This window comes from Crocodylus porosus, unplaced genomic scaffold, assembly GCF_001723895.1.
Source record: "Crocodylus porosus isolate Cpor-Errol unplaced genomic scaffold, CroPor_comp1, whole genome shotgun sequence".
Classification (NCBI taxonomy): Eukaryota; Metazoa; Chordata; order Crocodylia; family Crocodylidae; genus Crocodylus; species Crocodylus porosus.
Genome location: NW_017728892.1, coordinates 61599 through 78280, shown reverse-complemented (window position 1 = coordinate 78280; position 16682 = coordinate 61599). Strand labels below are relative to the sequence as shown.

General features: G+C 64.1%; 1 protein-coding gene and 1 long non-coding RNA gene across 2 annotated transcripts in view; both read right to left on the bottom strand.

The window, feature by feature from the left end:
* LOC109323592 overlaps nt 1-15287 on the bottom strand; it is a 17536-nt gene extending 2249 nt beyond the window's left edge. Inside the window, exons 1-2 of the long non-coding RNA XR_002104700.1 lie at nt 15276-15287; nt 12527-12532 (exon numbers count right to left, since the gene is read on the bottom strand). This is a non-coding gene — a long non-coding RNA (uncharacterized LOC109323592). The remainder of the gene's footprint in view (nt 1-12526; nt 12533-15275) is intronic.
* The window catches only part of STARD10 (StAR related lipid transfer domain containing 10), a 31502-nt gene that overhangs the window by 12436 nt on the left and 2384 nt on the right, over nt 1-16682 (bottom strand). The window contains exon 2 of the mRNA XM_019555234.1: nt 16532-16678. Coding sequence (XP_019410779.1) covers nt 16532-16678 — 147 coding nt within the window. The remainder of the gene's footprint in view (nt 1-16531; nt 16679-16682) is intronic.

Below are 16682 nucleotides of genomic sequence, written 5' to 3'. Positions count from 1 at the left end.
CCAACGCAGCCCAGGATGCCGGTCGCCTTCTTGGCACCAAGAGCACACTGCCGGCTCATGTCCAGCTTCTTGCCCCGTCCCCCCAGGTCCTCTTCTGCAGAGCTGCTGCCCAGCCCGTCACCCCCAGCCCGCACCAGTGATTGCTCCGTGCTAAGTGCAGGACTTTGCACTTGTCTTTGTTGAACCTCATGAGATTTCTTTTGGCCCAATCGTCCAACATGTCGAGGCCTCTCTGAATCCTAGCCCTGCCCTCCAGTGCATCTACTACCCTCCCAACTTGGTGCCCTGGGCAGACGTGCTGAGGGTGCCCTTGCTGAGGCTATGACATGCTGCAGAGCAGTTCCCACATGTCACAGGAGGGGGTGGTGGTGCGCCGATGCTGCCCAGCTTCTTGCAAGGTCTCCAAGGCACAACCTGGAACAGGGATGCTGGTGTACCACTGCGAACAGCTCCAGGTGCATGGGGTCCACAGGGCTATGCAAAGCCAGTCTAGAGCAGAGGAGATACACAGGGAAGCAGAAGAGTCTACATGAGGAAGGGCAAAGGCCAGGGGACAGGCACAGAGTAAACCCATAACCAGGAGGTAGGTGAGACAGGGCTGCTAGCTCAGAGCCAAAGGCACAGATTTGACCCGATAAGGGTGTCAGGGGCCATGGTAGGTCAGGCCAGCAGGCAGAAGGGCAAGAGCTGGCTGCAAAGGAAAGCAGCCCTGATTGCCCCAGCCCCAAGGCAACAGGATGCTGCAAGCCTGACCCCCCGGCAGAGATGCAGGGGCAGCCTTGCTATTCACCGACCAGAGAGGCAAAAGGGGTCCTTCAGCAGAGCGGCGCGTTCAGCCGCTGCCCCCAGCTCCTCCCGGGAGCCAGCTGCACAGCCGAGGCTTGCAGGCATCCAGCCCTCTTCCCCCAACTCCCCTGGGAGCCCTCAGCTGGCTCCCTCTGCCCCAGTCCCAGGGGTGTGGATGGTGGCAGGGAGCTGGGCTGGCCCCTTTGAAGCTGGCAGGGACAGCCGGGATGCCAAGGACAGTGTTTTGCTGGCCTGAATCCACTGCCACCATTTTTCATCCCGCTCTTTGATGTCAGCCAGGCAAGACAGGCTTTGATCTCTGGCTGGCAATACCCGCCCCCAACACAGCACAGGCAGCGCGCTTCCCACCGACGCAGCTCTGACCTGGCTGGCCAAGACCTGCCAGGGACAAGCTCCGTATTTCCTACCATGCAGGTGTTTGCCCCAGGAGCTCGGAGCAGCTACACCCGCTGCCTCCATGAGCCTGTCTCTGCAATCAGATGCAGGCCAATGCCGACTCCTCGAGGTGCCAGCCGTCTTTTGAGGGATTTGCAGGCATGCTGTGTAATGCTCGCACACCCCGGAGGGACCTGCTGCACCGCGTCAAGACCACATTTTGGGAGCAGCGGCTGTGTCCTACCCCAGAAAAGGGCTCCTTGCAGCATGCAAGGGGGTTTGGGAGCTGCCCACACATCGGCCTGTATCACTGTCGCTCCATGAGCTATACTGTCCACCACGCTTGCCCCCATTGCCCACAGCTGGCGACTGAGGCCAGAAATGCAAGGAAACCTGCAGAGACCACAGCCCAGTGCAATTGCTTGACCCATCGCTATGCTCAGCGCAGCACCTCTAGGGACCCCTCTGCTAGGAAGGGGCCTGCAGTTTGGGAACGAAGCCCCTCCTGCAGCTGAGAACGGGGATGAGACCCCACAAGCTTGTGTCACGGCCATTAGGGGATGGCAGCATTCAGCTCCTCCCAACCCATGCCGGGTCGCAGCCAGCCGGCGAGAAGAGCCAGGCCGGGTGTCCCGTTACCAGCCGGAGCTCTGGGTCTCAGGTTCCCTTCCTGGCTGGGTTTCGAGCCAAGCCTGTTGTTTCCAGGGGACCTGGGCTCCGTGCGGGACCGGGCTTTGTTCCCACGGAGCTGCGCAAACGGCCTGGCGAACCCTAAGGCTGGCAGGGACCCCAGGGTCGCCCAGTCCAGCCCCCTGGCCCAGCCTCTGCCTGGAGCCCTGGAGGAGGGGATGCCACCATCCCCGTTCTTAAATCCCCGAGACGGGCTCTGACTCCATCCCTGGACAGCAGATTTCCTCCCTCTCCTCCGCATCAGCTTTTCAAGCATTCGGAAACTCCCCACTTAAGGTCCTCTCCACCGAGCCCAGTTCCTCCCCGCGTCTCTCTATGCCTGGCTTTCAGCACCCTCACAGTCTGCTGGACCCCGCCAAACCCTCTCTGCTTCGCCTGCCCCCAGGATGCAGCCAGCTCTGGGGCTGAACCCAGCAGCCATGCGTAGCAAGGACTTGACCCCAGGAGCAACGTAACTGCGGCATTGACGTCCGACAACACCCAGAGCTGCCACGATGTCCCCGTGACGACCGCAGGCTCCCGGGAGAAGACGGGTGTAGGAAAACCATTGCAACCCGAGCCCCGTTTCATTCAGGCCTCACGTTACAGCGATTCGGCACACGTGTCCAGGTCTGGCCCAGCCTCGGGGAGAGGGGGCGGCCGTGGGCTCAGCTGCCGGCAAGACCCTGAGGGCAGGTCTCCACGGGACCAGTCTGGACAGCTGAGCCACGGGCCCTTCAGGGAGCGGCCTTGGAGGGTGGAGGTTTGCAGGCTCGACTCCAGACCCCTCTGGACTGGGAGGTGTTTGAGGATACGCAGGACAGACGAAAGCCCTGGGATGCCCAAGGAGAGCTCGTGCCCAGAGAACAGGAGCAAGGGCAGCCCCACCCGGAGGCAGCTGCTGATAGATGACCCTCCCAGCAAAGAGACCGCAGTGGCAGGCACGGACCAACATCACCCCCTCCAAGGGGGACTTGCCTGGGCTCCATCCCTGTCTCTGCTACTGAGTCTCTGAGCAGCCTTGGGCTTCTCCACTCCACCCGGCCCCTGCATCGTGGCACAGAGGGACATCTTGCTTGGGCAAGGACCAGTTGGGACAACTGTTTCCATCAGGGGAGGGAGACTGAGCCGGGGAAGAGATGTCCTGCCCACCGGCAAGTCCCATAGACCAGTCCCCTGAACAACGCTCCCTCGTTAGCTAATTGCCAAGCCCCCCCAGAAGGCTCCCTGGCTCCTAGTCTGAGGTTGCAGTCGGAAAGTGTCTATATGGCCTTCTCTACATGCCCTTTCCCATCCCCTGTAATATCACATATATATGGAAACAGGCTTACGCGGGGGGTCTGAGATGAAGACGACCCAGGTAGACACTACACTTATGGCACAATTCACCAGTTAAACACGCCTTACATGGTAACCCAGCCGCACTGTCATTGAATCGACGGCGCAATATGGAATAAGCTGCTAATTTATCACGCAAAATATACGTGACAGCTTCGCAGCGGGTTCTCACTGCGCTGTAAATGGATCGGCTGATGGGCGCACGGCCCCCGGGGCACTACTTGTCGGGGCAAGGGGAGCCTGATCCCCCTTCCCCAGCGACGCCTCCAGCCCCGCGCACGGAAGAGAGGGGACAGGGGAGAGCAAACGGGGCAGAAGACGACACAGATGCAGCCGGCTCCCGGCAGCAAGCCCCCAGAGACGCGCCCCCCCCACCGGCAGTGCCGGCTCTGCACCGCTCGCTGTTTCTGGCGTGAAGTCACACGCTGGAGGGAAGCGGCACCTTCTGACTCGCGAGACGCTGTCGCAGCACCGCCAGGGACCCGATATAGCTCGGCACAGGCTGCGCCCGCGCCAGGCTCGCGGCAGAGATAAGGGGGAAGGGCAGGGCTACGGGAGGCGGCTGGACACGGCATCTTGGTTACACGGGGGCAGGCAGCCCTAACAGTGCCAAGGAGCCCCCTTTTCTGCCCCAAATGCCCACTGACCCTGACCTCCGCTCGCCTGGCTTCACCTCCCCGGGTCGCCCTTGGCCGCGCAGGGGGTTGCATCCTCATCCGCGCAGGACCGGCAAGAGGCGCTGGTGCCCCAGCTCATGGCAACTTTGGACCCGCTGAGGGTGGAGGAGAGGCCTCCGCTCTGGTCTGGCTCATCCCGACACCCACCTCCGAGGCTCAGTAACCATGACAGCAAGATCACTGCTACAGCGGAGGACTGCGAGGAGGAAGAGCGGCATCCTCCCCAAACGAGAAGGGACAGGGAACGACACGCTGGACTAACGAGGCTTGCAGGGGCCCGGAGGGAGAGGGACCTCGTCTTCCTGCCCAACAGGTCTCTCTTCCGGGCGAGGGGGAGCAGCAGGGACGGCCTGAGCTGCGGTCTGCCCGGGGGGACAGGACAGGACCGGGTCGTGGTGTCCTGGGATGGTGGTGGGAGGATGCAGACCGAGGGGAGAGGCAAGATCTGGCCCAGAAGCGCAAGGGGCCACGTGCTGAGAGGCGACGGGGCTGGGCTGGCACAGCAGGGCAAGGCTGCTGGCAGGCAGGGGCGGCAGCGGGAGCTCGTCCTTGCTCTCCAAGGTCGCCCCAACCCCTTGGGCGCCTTCCAGCAGGAGTAATCGCATGCTGCCTCCGGGCTGCGGCGGATGTGGTCAGCGCCACCCATCCCGCTCCACGCCGGCGGCTGCATCAGCCGCTGGCCACGCGCCCCCCGGGAGCAGCTGCCGCACACCGAGACCCTCCAGCCTGGGAATGCCGGCTGCCGCCACGAGGACCGAACGCAAAGCAAACACAGCACGCACGTTCTTGCCTGGGAGATGCAACAAGCAGACCCTAGTCCCAGGGTACCCGGGGCCTGCGGGCCAGCTTCAGAGCCTGCGCAGACCTGGAGGGCTCTGGGGCCCAAGCCTCCCGCCGGCCCAAAGCCCCTCCAAGCCTCCGCAGCACCAGGGACAGCCAGAGCGCTCTCCTGAAATCCCTTCACGAGTCACACCTCCCGCGCTCCTTCACCCCGGCTAAAACCCACAGAAGTTCAGGTGCATGTCTTGAAATAGTTTGGTTTAAAGGGAAACGCCTTCTTTTCTCTTCATTCTGCCTGCCGAGAACAAGGCACACGCCTTTTTCAGAGGCATGTCATATGCCAGTAAATACGGTAACGGGGCTTCAGATGGGCCTGGCTGCATTTCCCTTACTGGCCTGCAGCTCAGATGTCAGCAGGCCCCAGTCACCAATGCTGGCTGCAGACAGGAGCATTTTCCCGGCCCAGCCTCCAGCACACGATGTTGGGGTGCACCCAGGCCCCCAGCCCTGCTGCCGCGGTCCAGCTTCTGCCACCCCCCAGCAGGCAGCAGAAAGCTCGTGCAGCCACACCAGCACTTTCTGCCAGCTCCAACGCTGCCGCGGGGCTGTGCAGGAAGTCCCGGGAGGCTTGCACTTCTGGCACCAGAGCAGGGGTGATGCACGGGACCCTAAGGAGTTTGGACATCCCTGCACAGATATCCCCTGACACGCGCACAAGCACACACACGCAGTTTACAGATGTGTGCGCGGCGGTAGCACACCGCTGCCATCCCTACCTCAATCAGAGCACCCCCACTGCACAGACCCAGGGCAGGACAGACCCCCCCACCCCTGCCCTCAGAGAGCTCAGAGCCACGGCAGGAGAAGGCAAAACCAGGAGGAAACCCCAAGTCCCTTCAGCAGCAAATCAAGCCCACGTGCCCCAAGTCTGGGCCGCATTTGTGCAGCGCCTGACACGATTTGTGACCAGCAGGTGCAAATATATACCACCCCCCCGGCCAAGCCGAGATCCAGATCCCACGCTGCCCAGCCCTCCTGGAAGACGGTGCACGGCTGCAGGCCCGCTCGCGGCCCATGCACCTTCATGGCCCATCTGGAAAGGAGCAGGAGCAGGGAGGGGAATATCCAGCAGGCTGACCTCCCCCCACCCCCAGGTCCTGCAGTCTGCTAATGTGCTGCTCCGCGCGCCTGCCAGCCGTAGACTCAACAGGGCACAAAGCACAGAGCGGCCCCGCGGCCTCGGAAGTCAAGACAGGAATGCAGCCAACGCACCGGTAATGAGGGTATTAGCGCTTGCTTGGCTCCTTTGTACGCAGGCAGCCATGAAAGCAGGCACGGGCTGAGGGGGTCTGGCACCCACCGAGCAGGCAGCAGGGACCCTGCCTCAGTTTCCCCACCTGTGCAATGGGGAGAGCAGCACAGCCCTAGGGCACAGGGGCTCAGAGCGGGAAGGGAAGGGAAGGGAAGGGAGGGCAGCCGTGGGGCGAGGGACCGAGAGCTGGAAGCACGGCACAACCCAGCATGCTCCACATCACGTGGGCTGCAGACACACACATGCATGCTCCCTGCACGAGTGCAGGGGTCCGGGTCTCAGGAGAAAGCCTGCCCCAGCCCCCTGGCCTGGTGCTTGGTCCTGAGTCTCTTGCGCCTGCCCGAGCCAGCAGATCGCCACTACCCCAGGCAGGTCTCGCTCCATCCCTTTCACCAGGGCTTCGCAAACAGCTCTGACCTGCTCCCGCCAGGAGGAAGAGGAAGAAGGGAGCTGATACCCACTTCCCAGGCAGGGAAACTGAGGCTCGGAGCCACTAAGCGACTTGCCCAGGGCCCTACAATTGGTGTCAGAGGGACTGCTCAAGACCCTCTTTGCCCTGCGAGCCCGCCCCCCACTTTGGGCTCCATTCACACAGGCAGGGGATGCCTCTGCCCAGACCCTCCAGGCTGGCCTCGTCTTTTGTTAGCAGCCCCGGCTGCATTCATCAGAGCAGGGGCTGGCCCCGGGCAGACACAACCAGCATCGCAGCTGGTGCAGGGCGGGCGGGCAGGAGAAGGCGGGGCGCAGCTGATGTAGGGCGCCTTGTCGGGGGGGTAGCAGGAAAGCAGGGAGATCTGGGGGAGCGTGGGGAAGCAAGCCCAGGCACCCCAGCATGCAACAGGCAGCAATTCCTGCACAACTGGGAGTAGCAGGGGGGCTTCTGCGGGGCAAGCCAGGGCTGGCGGCTGGGTCCGGGGACACAGGCAGGGGAAGAGGTCCCCAGAGTCCCCGCTGCAGCTATCGGAGAAAGGCAGCTGGAGGGAGAAGGCCTGAGAGTCTCTAGACCCTGCCCTTGCTCAAGGGCCAGACACTGGAGCCAAGAGCCCCGTGTGGGGGGAGAGAGAGCCCCAACACTTCAACCCCCCAGCGTGCACAAGCGCTGCATGCCCAGGTCTCTCTAACGCACTAACTGGACTTGGACCCCCAGAAAGTCCCCAGCCCAGCCTGGGGCCCCGGAAGGAGAGGAAGCATCCGAGCGCCCCCATCCTGCCCCCCCGCAGGCAGCGCTAGCAGGGGGAGGGCTACCTGGACGCTGCGCACCAGCTGGGAGCCAGACCCTGCCTTCCCAGCAGCCTTACTGAAGCCACGGGGACTCTAGAGACAGGGGTTTTATTCCACCCCGGGCACCTGTAACCCAGTTAGCTTCCCTGAGGCTTCCTCTGCACCTGCTTTACCGCCATGACCCCCTCCCACCCCTGCCATGACCCCCTCCCACCCCTTCGGCAAAACCCAGAGACACCCAGCTAGGGAAGGACGGGGGCCGGGCCCTGCCCGAGAGGAGCACACCGGGGACAAGCGGCCCCAGCATCCAGCAGGAGCGAGCGGAGGGTGTTAAGCTGGGGCTGTCCCTGCTATTCCCAAAGCAGCCCCTCCTCGGCCTCTGTCCCTAAATCAAGTACTTGTATCCCCAGGGCCCAGAGCACTCAGCCCCCCGGCACTAGGGAAGTGGATACAGACGGGTCCGTGGCAGGTAGCAAGGAAACCACCGGACGACGTGGCCGGTCGGACTGCTCCAGCCAGGTGTTGCACATGCAGGACGGCCACAAGCCACGAGCACTGACCTATAAGCCCACGAGCCAGGTGCCTGCATTGCAGCAACTCTGAGCAAGGTGCCAGCTTACATCTGCGCTAGGTGCTGCACAGATCCCCCCCACCCGAGGAAAGAGCCCCTGCCTTGAACGGTGCCCCCTGCAACCGGGCTGAGGAGAAGGGACATGACCGAGGTCTCACAGCAATTCGGTGGCAGAGTTGAGGAGGCCCTACCCCGTCACCAAGCTGCACGCCACGGCCAACCAACGTCCTATAGACCGGGAGGCTGACAGGCCACGATACAGGTGCCCACGGTTATGCAGCACAGCCAGGGGGCCGGAGGCAATAGCAGCTACCCCCAGCTCTGTTTCGCAGGTAGTTACCACCCCCGCGATCTCAGGCAGGGCCAGGCCTGAGGCTGGCGGGAAGGCATCAGCCAGCAGACTCGCTGCACCTGCTGCCTACGTGTCACCCTCTCGCCAAGCCCCGGCGCAGCGGATGAGTCAGCCGCCGCGGCGCAAGCAGGGGGAAAAGCAGCTGGCAGCCCCGCGCCTCCTCCGTCACAGGCAGCAGCAGGGAGCTGAGCTGGGCAGGGCGGGCGGGCGTGCAGGTGGCAGCTTGGCCTGGGGACGCCGGGTCTGGCTCTCCCTGCCTTGAATCAATATTGACTCTTGGGCTGATCGCTGGGAGGCAAAAGAAACAAGAGAGAGAGAAGGGAGGGGAGAAAGGCGCCAGCGCGAAGGGGCCGGACTGCCATGGTCTGGGCTCTGCATGGCCAGGCAGATGTGGTCTCTGCTTCCGCTCCGGATGGATATCCTGGAGGGGGGGCGGGGGCTCAGAGACGGCCACGGGGACAGGACCCTCCGTGTGTCCTAGGACTCAAGTTTCCCTGCTTGCAACGCCCAGCCTGACATGTGCTACCTGGCCCTGGGGCTGCGAGGCTTTGTTCACCCACAGCTCAGGGGAGCCTCAAGCTAGGAGCAGCGATCTGGAAAGCCCCAGGACATCCCCCTCCCCAACCTCTCTAGGCTACAGCAAGTTCTCCCAGGCCCTTTGGCATCATCCCCACACCTCAAATCAATAGACAGGGAGACCGAGGCACAGAGAAGCTAAGGGACTTGCCCGAGGTCACCTGGCGGGTCAGTGGCAGAGCTGGGAAGAGAACCCAGGGGTCCTACCCCTCGCTCTCCTGCTCTAGCTGCTAGACTGTGCTTCCTCCCGGGGTCCAAACCAAGCGTGCCCCCTGCGTCCCGGTCAGAACAGGGCAGCAATTGCGAGGCACAGCCGACAGCTGAAGAAAGCTGCCCACGTTCAGGTTTCTGGCGGGGTCTTGAGGGAAAATGGGCCAGGCCATTCCCGAGCAGCCCAGAAGTGGAAGGGCTCCCAGGACCCAGGTCTGCAGCCAGTGTGGGCCACTGCAGAAAACCCCTGCCAGCCCGTGGCAGCCTGCAAGGTCCAGAGAGAGCGGGTCTTGGGCACCGTCTTTCATGCACCGTCTCCTAGAGCTGCCTGTTTCCACCCTCCTCTGCAGCCTGGGCTATGCGGGTCCCACGTTCCCAATCCCCCATGGTCCCACGTTCCTGGTGCAGCTCCTGGGTATGTCTCAGCTTATCTGTCTCCCAGCATTTCTGCAGGGGCCTCAGGTGCTCTGGTCCTGTCCCCAGGCAAAGGGCTGCGCAGTCTGGTCATGCATCAGCCCACAGCAGGCGGGCCAGACTGTCCGTGAGATATAAACCCATGCAGCTCCGGACCGCTGCCAGCCGGACTGACTCCCTGCTTCGTGGGGCTGCTTCCCGGCCCCTTCTCCAGCCTTGCAGCACCCCTGCCGTGTCTCCCCAGGACACGTATCCATCATGCCCTGCCCCCCGCCCGCCATCTGCTCTGCGCAGGTGCAGGGAGAAGCATCGTCCTCACAGCAGCAGGGGCAGGTTTCTGCCCCCCTGTATTTACCGCTTTAGCCCTCTGGCCTTTCCCTCTCCCTGCAGAGCAACCCAGGGCAACCTGGAGGAGAGGACACCTGAACCTTTAACACAGACTTCCCTCCTCGGTCTTGCTTCTTGGGCATTTGAGTTCAGCAGCGCTGAATGGATTTAAAAACCGGTCTGAGTAAGCCGTCACCCCCACCCCCAATTAATCAGCTCTCACTCACATGGCAGTCCTGATGTCGTAAACCTGCCCTGCTCATGGGAAACAGGTCAAACCTGAATTTTTAATGCAAAAACAATCAGGAAAAAGCCTGTCTTCCTCGTTCTGTGCTTCCCCCTGCCCCAAGGAAAGCGTTTTAGGGCGTACGAGATCACCTGAAACCAGCAGAGAGGAAAGGGAGGGGGGAAAAAACCCACCAAAGCGTTTTTATTTCCTTTTGCACGTGGCGTGGAGAAACGCTGACTCAGGCCCGAGAGGATGCAAAAGATAAGACGTGTGCGGAGGGCGCACAACCACACGGCGCAATGCTTTTACGGCGTCTTTCCTGGGGGGCAGCTCGGGGCCGGAGCTTAGCTCTCCCCTGCCCCGGGGGGCTTGGACACAGGGGGCAGAAGGGAAGCCCCGCAGTGGAGACCAGGGGTTGTGTTTGAGCGGGGGGAGAGATCAGAGAAGTGGAGGAGGAAAGGCTGGCACCGATGCCCAGGCCCGTGCACGGAAGCAGTCGGGTTTCATTACAGGGCCCGTCCCTGTCCCCAGCATACAGCAAATGCCAGGCACCCGGTGCTCTTAGCTGCACCGTCTCCACCTCCTGCCCTTGCTGCCACCCACTAAGTCTGTGCAGGCTACAGATGTCCCCCCCAGGCACGGAGCCCGCCCGAGGTAGGCTGCAGAGAGGTGCCCGGGCAAAGCCCGCCAGGGCCGACTTGCAAGACGCAACACCCGTCCTGCCCAGCAAAGCCCGGCAGGACAGAGCAGCCTGCACCCAGCACAGCTGAGGAGAGCCCAGGGAGGCCAAGAGTTTGGCTGGGCTCATGGTAGGGGACGAACAAGCCAGGAACAAGTCTGGGCTGAAGCTTCCCGCCCAGGGGGAAGGACCAGTGGGGGACAGGGTGCATGGCACGCCGGGGCGGCCACCGCAGCAGGGAACTGGGCACGCCAGACCGCCATCCAGGCAGGCCCGGCCTCATCTCGTCCGGTCCCCAAGGGACACAGGGCTGAGCTGGAGCCGAGGGAGCAGCCTTTGGACTCGGAGGTCCGCATGGACTCTCCCCTCAGGTAGCTTCGTCTCTCCGTGCCTCAGTTTCCCAGCCCTGCCTCGCTATCCTCTCTCAGCAAGGGGGTGTAGCTGCCCACCCAGGCCCCCCGAAGCCACCCGGTGTTTCTGCCTCTGCAGACGGGATCGAGCCCCGCGGCCCACAAGAGGACACTCCCCACGACGGGGATGGCAGGGCTGCGACTCGGTGCCTCGTCCAGGCTGGGCCTGGCTCTCGCCCCGCTCCCCATCCCCTCATCGCCCAGGCAGGCCCGCTTGCAGGCAGGGCTCTTTGCTCTGCCTCCTGGGGCGGGCTGGCGGGATGCAGGGCCAGGGCAGGGCAGGCAGCCACTCCCCTGGGGCCCGCGGAGCAGCTCCCTGGTGACTGAGGGGCCCTGAACACAGCAGAGATGTCCCCGCCCCTTCCCATCGGGACTGGGAAAGCTGCCACAGCTATGGGACCAGCCAGCCCCTGGGAGAACAGGAGCATCTGCAGGCTCTGGCCGCAGACCAGCGACACGGTGCAAGGCGCTGTACAAACCCAGGCGCTTGCTCCACAAAGCCCGCACGTCTGCACAAGGGTCTGCTCGGCTCTAATGCAAGCTGGAAGCAGGAGGGTCCCTCCCCTCTCTCCTGCTGCCACGCACTCTCGGGCTCGCCCTCACCCTCACCCTCGCCCGGGCCCATCCAGCCCCGACAGGCCCCTTGCTCTCACCGCCGAGCAAGCACCTGCCTCCTGGCTTGACAAAAAAAGTGGGGGGAAAAACACATGCTCCCCTTCACCCCCGTCCTCACCCCCTGGCCCGTCTCCCGTCCTCTATGAGCACCTGCCCTGGGTGGCGAAGGGGGTGGCACAGTGACTCATCCAGCCTGGCACCAACCTTGCAAGCCTGTCAGCGGCCCTCAACCACCCCCACCCGGAAAGCAGTTTAATATTAACCCCCGGCTGAGGGCTGCTCTCCTCCTGGGTAGTTAATCATTACAGGGGGTCCTGACACACCCAGGACTCACCTGGGGAGAGGGCAGGGGTGTTCTTCCTGCCCTCGCCCCATCCCAGGCCGTCTCCTCCCCTGGCACCCATGTGCAGCGGACAGAAAGCCTCTGCCTGGCTCCATCCAGCTCAGCCCTTCCTTGCCCAGCCGCAGGGCGGCACGCGTGCGAGGGCTGGGGTCGATCCCTGGATCCCAGCCAGCACCGCACGCTGCGTGGGTCTGTGCCCAGGGGCGTCGGAGGAGGGCTGTTGTCCCTGCAACGGCCCAGGGGCCCTAAAGGAAGTGAGATGTTTGGCCATAACTCTGCCGGGCCTGATTTCATAAGAGAGCAATGACAGACCGCCTTGCAGGCAGCGAACGGGAAATCACACGCCAGCAGAAGGGCTCTGGGGGCAGGAGAGTCTCCCCGTCGGGGCGCTCTCGGTAGGGACACGAGATCTGTGGGGCAGGAGCGGCCGCTCTGCTCCAGGCTTGCATGGGACCAGGGCTGGGATATGAACGCATGCTGCAGGCAGCCGATGGCACGCGGCGGGGGTCCAGGCGGCTGAGCGTGGGACGGGCCAAGCAAGAACACGAGCAAGCCAGGCCGACAGGGACCACACGAGGTTGCATCTCGCCCAGACCCCGCTCCACCACGTGTCTGCCCAACCTGCTCCTGAACATCGCCAGGGATGGGGATGCCCCAGCTTCTCCAGGGAGCCCGGTCCAGGCCCTGACCGCCCGCAGAGCAGCAAGCCCCCCCTCATCTCCAGCCTGCGTTTCCGCTGCTGCAGCTGGAAGCCGTTGCTCCTAGCCTCGTCCCCCACACGCACAGAGAAGAGCCCGTCTCCATCCTCACTGTCATGGCCCTTCAGGGACTTGAAGACTTATCAAATGCCCCCGCCCAGGTTTCTCTTCTCCAGGCTAAATATCTCTAGTGCTTTCCACCTTTCCTTTTCACTCTCGTCTCCCAGGCCCCTGATCATTGCTCTTGCTTTGCACTCGGCTCTTTTCAAACCGTCCACACCTTTTTTGAAGCACAGGGCCTAAAACTGGACACAGGACTCCCCGCGCTGAACGGAGAGGAAGAATCACTGCCCTCGATTTACCAGCGACACTGCTGTCAATGCACCACAGGATGCGGTTGGGGGGAGGGTTGCAGCAAGAGCCCACCGTGGGCTCATTCAGCTCGTGGTCCACTGTAACCCCCAGGCCCGTCTCTGCAGCATGACAGCCCAGCCAGTCCTTCCCCAGTCTGTACTGGTGCATGCAGTTACTCCGTCTCTTCGCTCTTATCCTCGCTGAAGCTCATCTCACAGCCTGCTGACCGTTTCTCCAGGCTATCCAGGTCGTTCTGGATCCTAGCCCTGCCCTTGGTGCGTCTGCAATCCCACCCAGTTTGGTGTCACCTGCAAACTTGAGCCCGCACTCAACCCCCTCACCCAAACCATTCATGAAGATGCCGGACAGCGCTCGACCCTGGGCAGACCCCTGGGGGATCCCACTTGATGCCTCCTCCCAACTACACATCGAGCCACTGAGGGCTACCCGCTGAGGACAAGGACCCAGGCAGTTCTGCATCCACCTTGCAGGGCTTGTTTCCTTAGCTTGCAAAGCTCCAGGTGCTCCAGCGCCCAGCCAGCCTGGAAGGGGACCGAAGGGGTGTTGGAGGGCACGTCTGGCTGCGGCTGTGAGGCGAGGAGCATCCCTGAGCAAGGAAGAACTACCCGCCCGCGCAGCCCAACCTGGCACTGCCAGGCCCACACGCACCCTGCGATGCAGGTCAAAGTTGCGACCGCTGCATGCCATGCAGAGGGCAAGAGAACAGCTGGATCCTCAGCCCAGGAGCTGGAGAGATCACAGCAAGGGAAGCCTAAACCTGGCTGCCAGGGGCACCTTCCCCCACGGCCGCAGCACACCCGACTTGCACGCCACCTGTGCACACAGTCACATGGGCCCGGGGGGAATGGGAGGCCGGGAGAGCTGGCTGCCACCCAGCGCCAGGGAACAAGCAGGGCTGTTTGCCTTTCCATGGTGTCACGGGCGCCCTGCAGGCCTCCCACCCCCTGCCTGCGGCCGGCTCCAGAGGCAGCTTGCCCGGAGCTGCCGGCTCAGGTCTCCACGCTGCAGAGGCAGAGGGGCATGGGGCCAAGCTTCATAGATTTCATAGACATCAGGGCTGGAAGGGACCTCAGGAGATTATCGAGTCCAGCCCCCTGCCCAAAGGGCAGGAAGTCAGCTGGGGTCAGAGGATCCCAGCAAGATAAGCATCCAATTTACTCTTGAAGGGGTTCAATGTAGGTGCCTGAACCACCTCCGCTGGCAGGCTGTTCCAGCCCTTGGGGGCTCAGACAGCAAAGAAATTCTTCCTTATGTCCAGCCTGAAACGGTCTTGCAGGAGTTTGTGACCGTTCGACCTGAGGACAGGCAGGATCCTCTGGGCTTCTCCTGCAGTGGAGCAGGGACCCGTGGGCACGGCTGCGGCTGCAGCCCGGGCCGGAGCAGAGGGGCTGGGTGATCGTCCCAGCTTCCAACCCCCAGGGCCCGTTCCTGCTGCTAGCAGCAGCCCGGAGGGAAAGGGGGAGCCGGGTGAACGCACACACTAAAGACGAGCCAGTTTTGCATCGATGCACAAGCGTCTCCTGGATCTTTGACTCCAGGCACCGGTCCTGCCAGCGCAGGCAGGAGATCCCCTCAAGGGCAGGAGATAACGTGGGGCCCTCCAGCCTGACCTTCCCCAGCCTGGCGGGGCTGGAAACCCCCCAACAACGCCCGGGGCTTCGCGCCGTCACCGGGCTGCCGCCTTCTATTTACTCACAGGCGAGCTGGAAAAAGCTCCGCTCGCCCCCGGCGAGCCGGTGCGTGGGAAGCGCGCGCAGCTCAGCCCACGCCGCCGGGGCCTGCAGACGCCAGTGGCTTTTCAGCTCAAGCAGCTGCAGGGGGAGCGCCCGCCCCGCGGGAAGGGGAGCTCGGAGTGCCCTGCGCCGGGACCTGAGCTCCCCCGCGGCACCCGGGGGGACGCAGCCAGGAGACCGGCTCCCGTGGCTCCTCAGTCCCTGGAGCCCCGGACCCCAGCACTAGGACGGGTGCCACCCGCAGCCCCTGCCTGGCCCACAGCTGGCCGCTCCCATCCAGGCTAGAGCCGGGTCCCAGCCCACCTGCACCCGCAGGCACGGACAAGGAGGCCTGGGCTGCCGGCACCCGAGTATCTGGAGGATGCCGCGGCACGGGCAGCACATCCGGGACTCCGGCTCTCTCCTGCGTGCACTCGCCTTCCCCCGATTTGCAGCCTGCTGCACATGCTGCACCCCGCCAAAGCTTCCCCAACGATGCCAACAGGGGAGCAAACCCTGCCCAAGGCACTGCAGGGCCTAGCAACACGCCAGCTCCGATGCCACGGCCATGCCAGCCTCCTGCACTGCTACCTGCCACCTCCCTGCACAAGTGCGGGGGATGCGGTGCCCTTGGCACCAGCTCACGTGAGGGCAGGACAAGCCAAGTCCTCAGCCCAGAAAGGAGGCGCTGGAAGGCGGCGAGGCCTCCGCTGTCCCAGAGGGTGCAAAGGAAAGCAGGGGCCAGGGGCAGTGGGGGTCGTGCCTTCACAGGCCCGTGCCCTGCTGAAGGCAGCAGAGCCGGCGAGTGACCGTGCCACGGGCGGGCGCCCACACCAGAAACCAGTCACTCCTGCCTGGCCCCAGAAGTGGAGCGAGACAGCTGGCAGCGCAGCCTGGCGCTGGGCACGGAGCAGCGGCTCCCCGCAAGCAGGGGCTTGGAGCTGGGGTCTGCCGAGCTGCTCTGTGCCCCCCGGCAGACCCAGCAGCCCCGGGCGAAGGGCTCGGCTCTGCTCAGACAAGCCCGATCATCCGGCACATGCTCTCGCCTCCGTAGCAAGGGCATCAGCTCCCAGGCCAGGGGCTCCAGGGCCGCAGAGACAGGAGGAGGGGAAAGCAAAGCAGCTGCTCCCCGGGGGCAGGCTCCCATTAAGGGCACTTCCAGCAGATTAAAGCCATTAGCCAGATGTCACCAGCGGCGAGGTTATGGGGGGGAGGGGGCAGGGAAGAGGCAAACAGCCTGCCAGGGCCCAGGCATGGAGGGCAAAGGGAAGCAAGGGGCACGTGCCCCCTTGGTGCCCATTCCCCAAGCCCTGCAGCAGCCCGGGCATGATGGGGAGACACAGGGCGCCATGCCCGGGCGGCGCTGGTCTGCGTGAGGTTTGACAGCGGGACGAGTGCAGCAAGGGAGCCCCACCTCGCCACCCCGACCGAGCGCCACCTCCCCTACCCTGCCCCGCCGCCCGCCCGGTCCGGCACGCGCACGGGCCTCTCCGGTTGCACGGGCTGGTGCCGGGGCGGCTTGAGGCTGAGGTCCTGGCACGGGGAAACAGGACACCGGCCCGCGGCCCAGCCCCGCCTGCCGGTAACTTGAGGAGCCGGGTCAGGCGCCGGGCCCCAGGCTGCGAACATACCCCCGCCCGTGTCGGTGTGCACGCCCGTCGGTGCACGCGACCGCGAGCGTGTGCGCGTGTGCCCACGGGCATGTGCGTTCACACACACCTGTGCACACTGGCGCCTGTGCAGCCATGAGGGCGCGTGCGTGTGCCCGTGAGCGCGCACACCAGGGCACGCACGTGCGTGCCCGCGCGCCCGCGAGAGGCCGGTACACGCGCCGGGCTCACCTTGATGCGGTGCAGGGACTTGTCGGGCTCGAGCAGCTGGACCCAGACGGCCAGGCCGGCCCTGCTGTAGGTGAGGCTCCAGCCCGCCGCCGCCTCGCACTCCGCGCGGAACCCGCTGAAGTCCCGGTCGTCCGGCACCTGCACCGCCTCC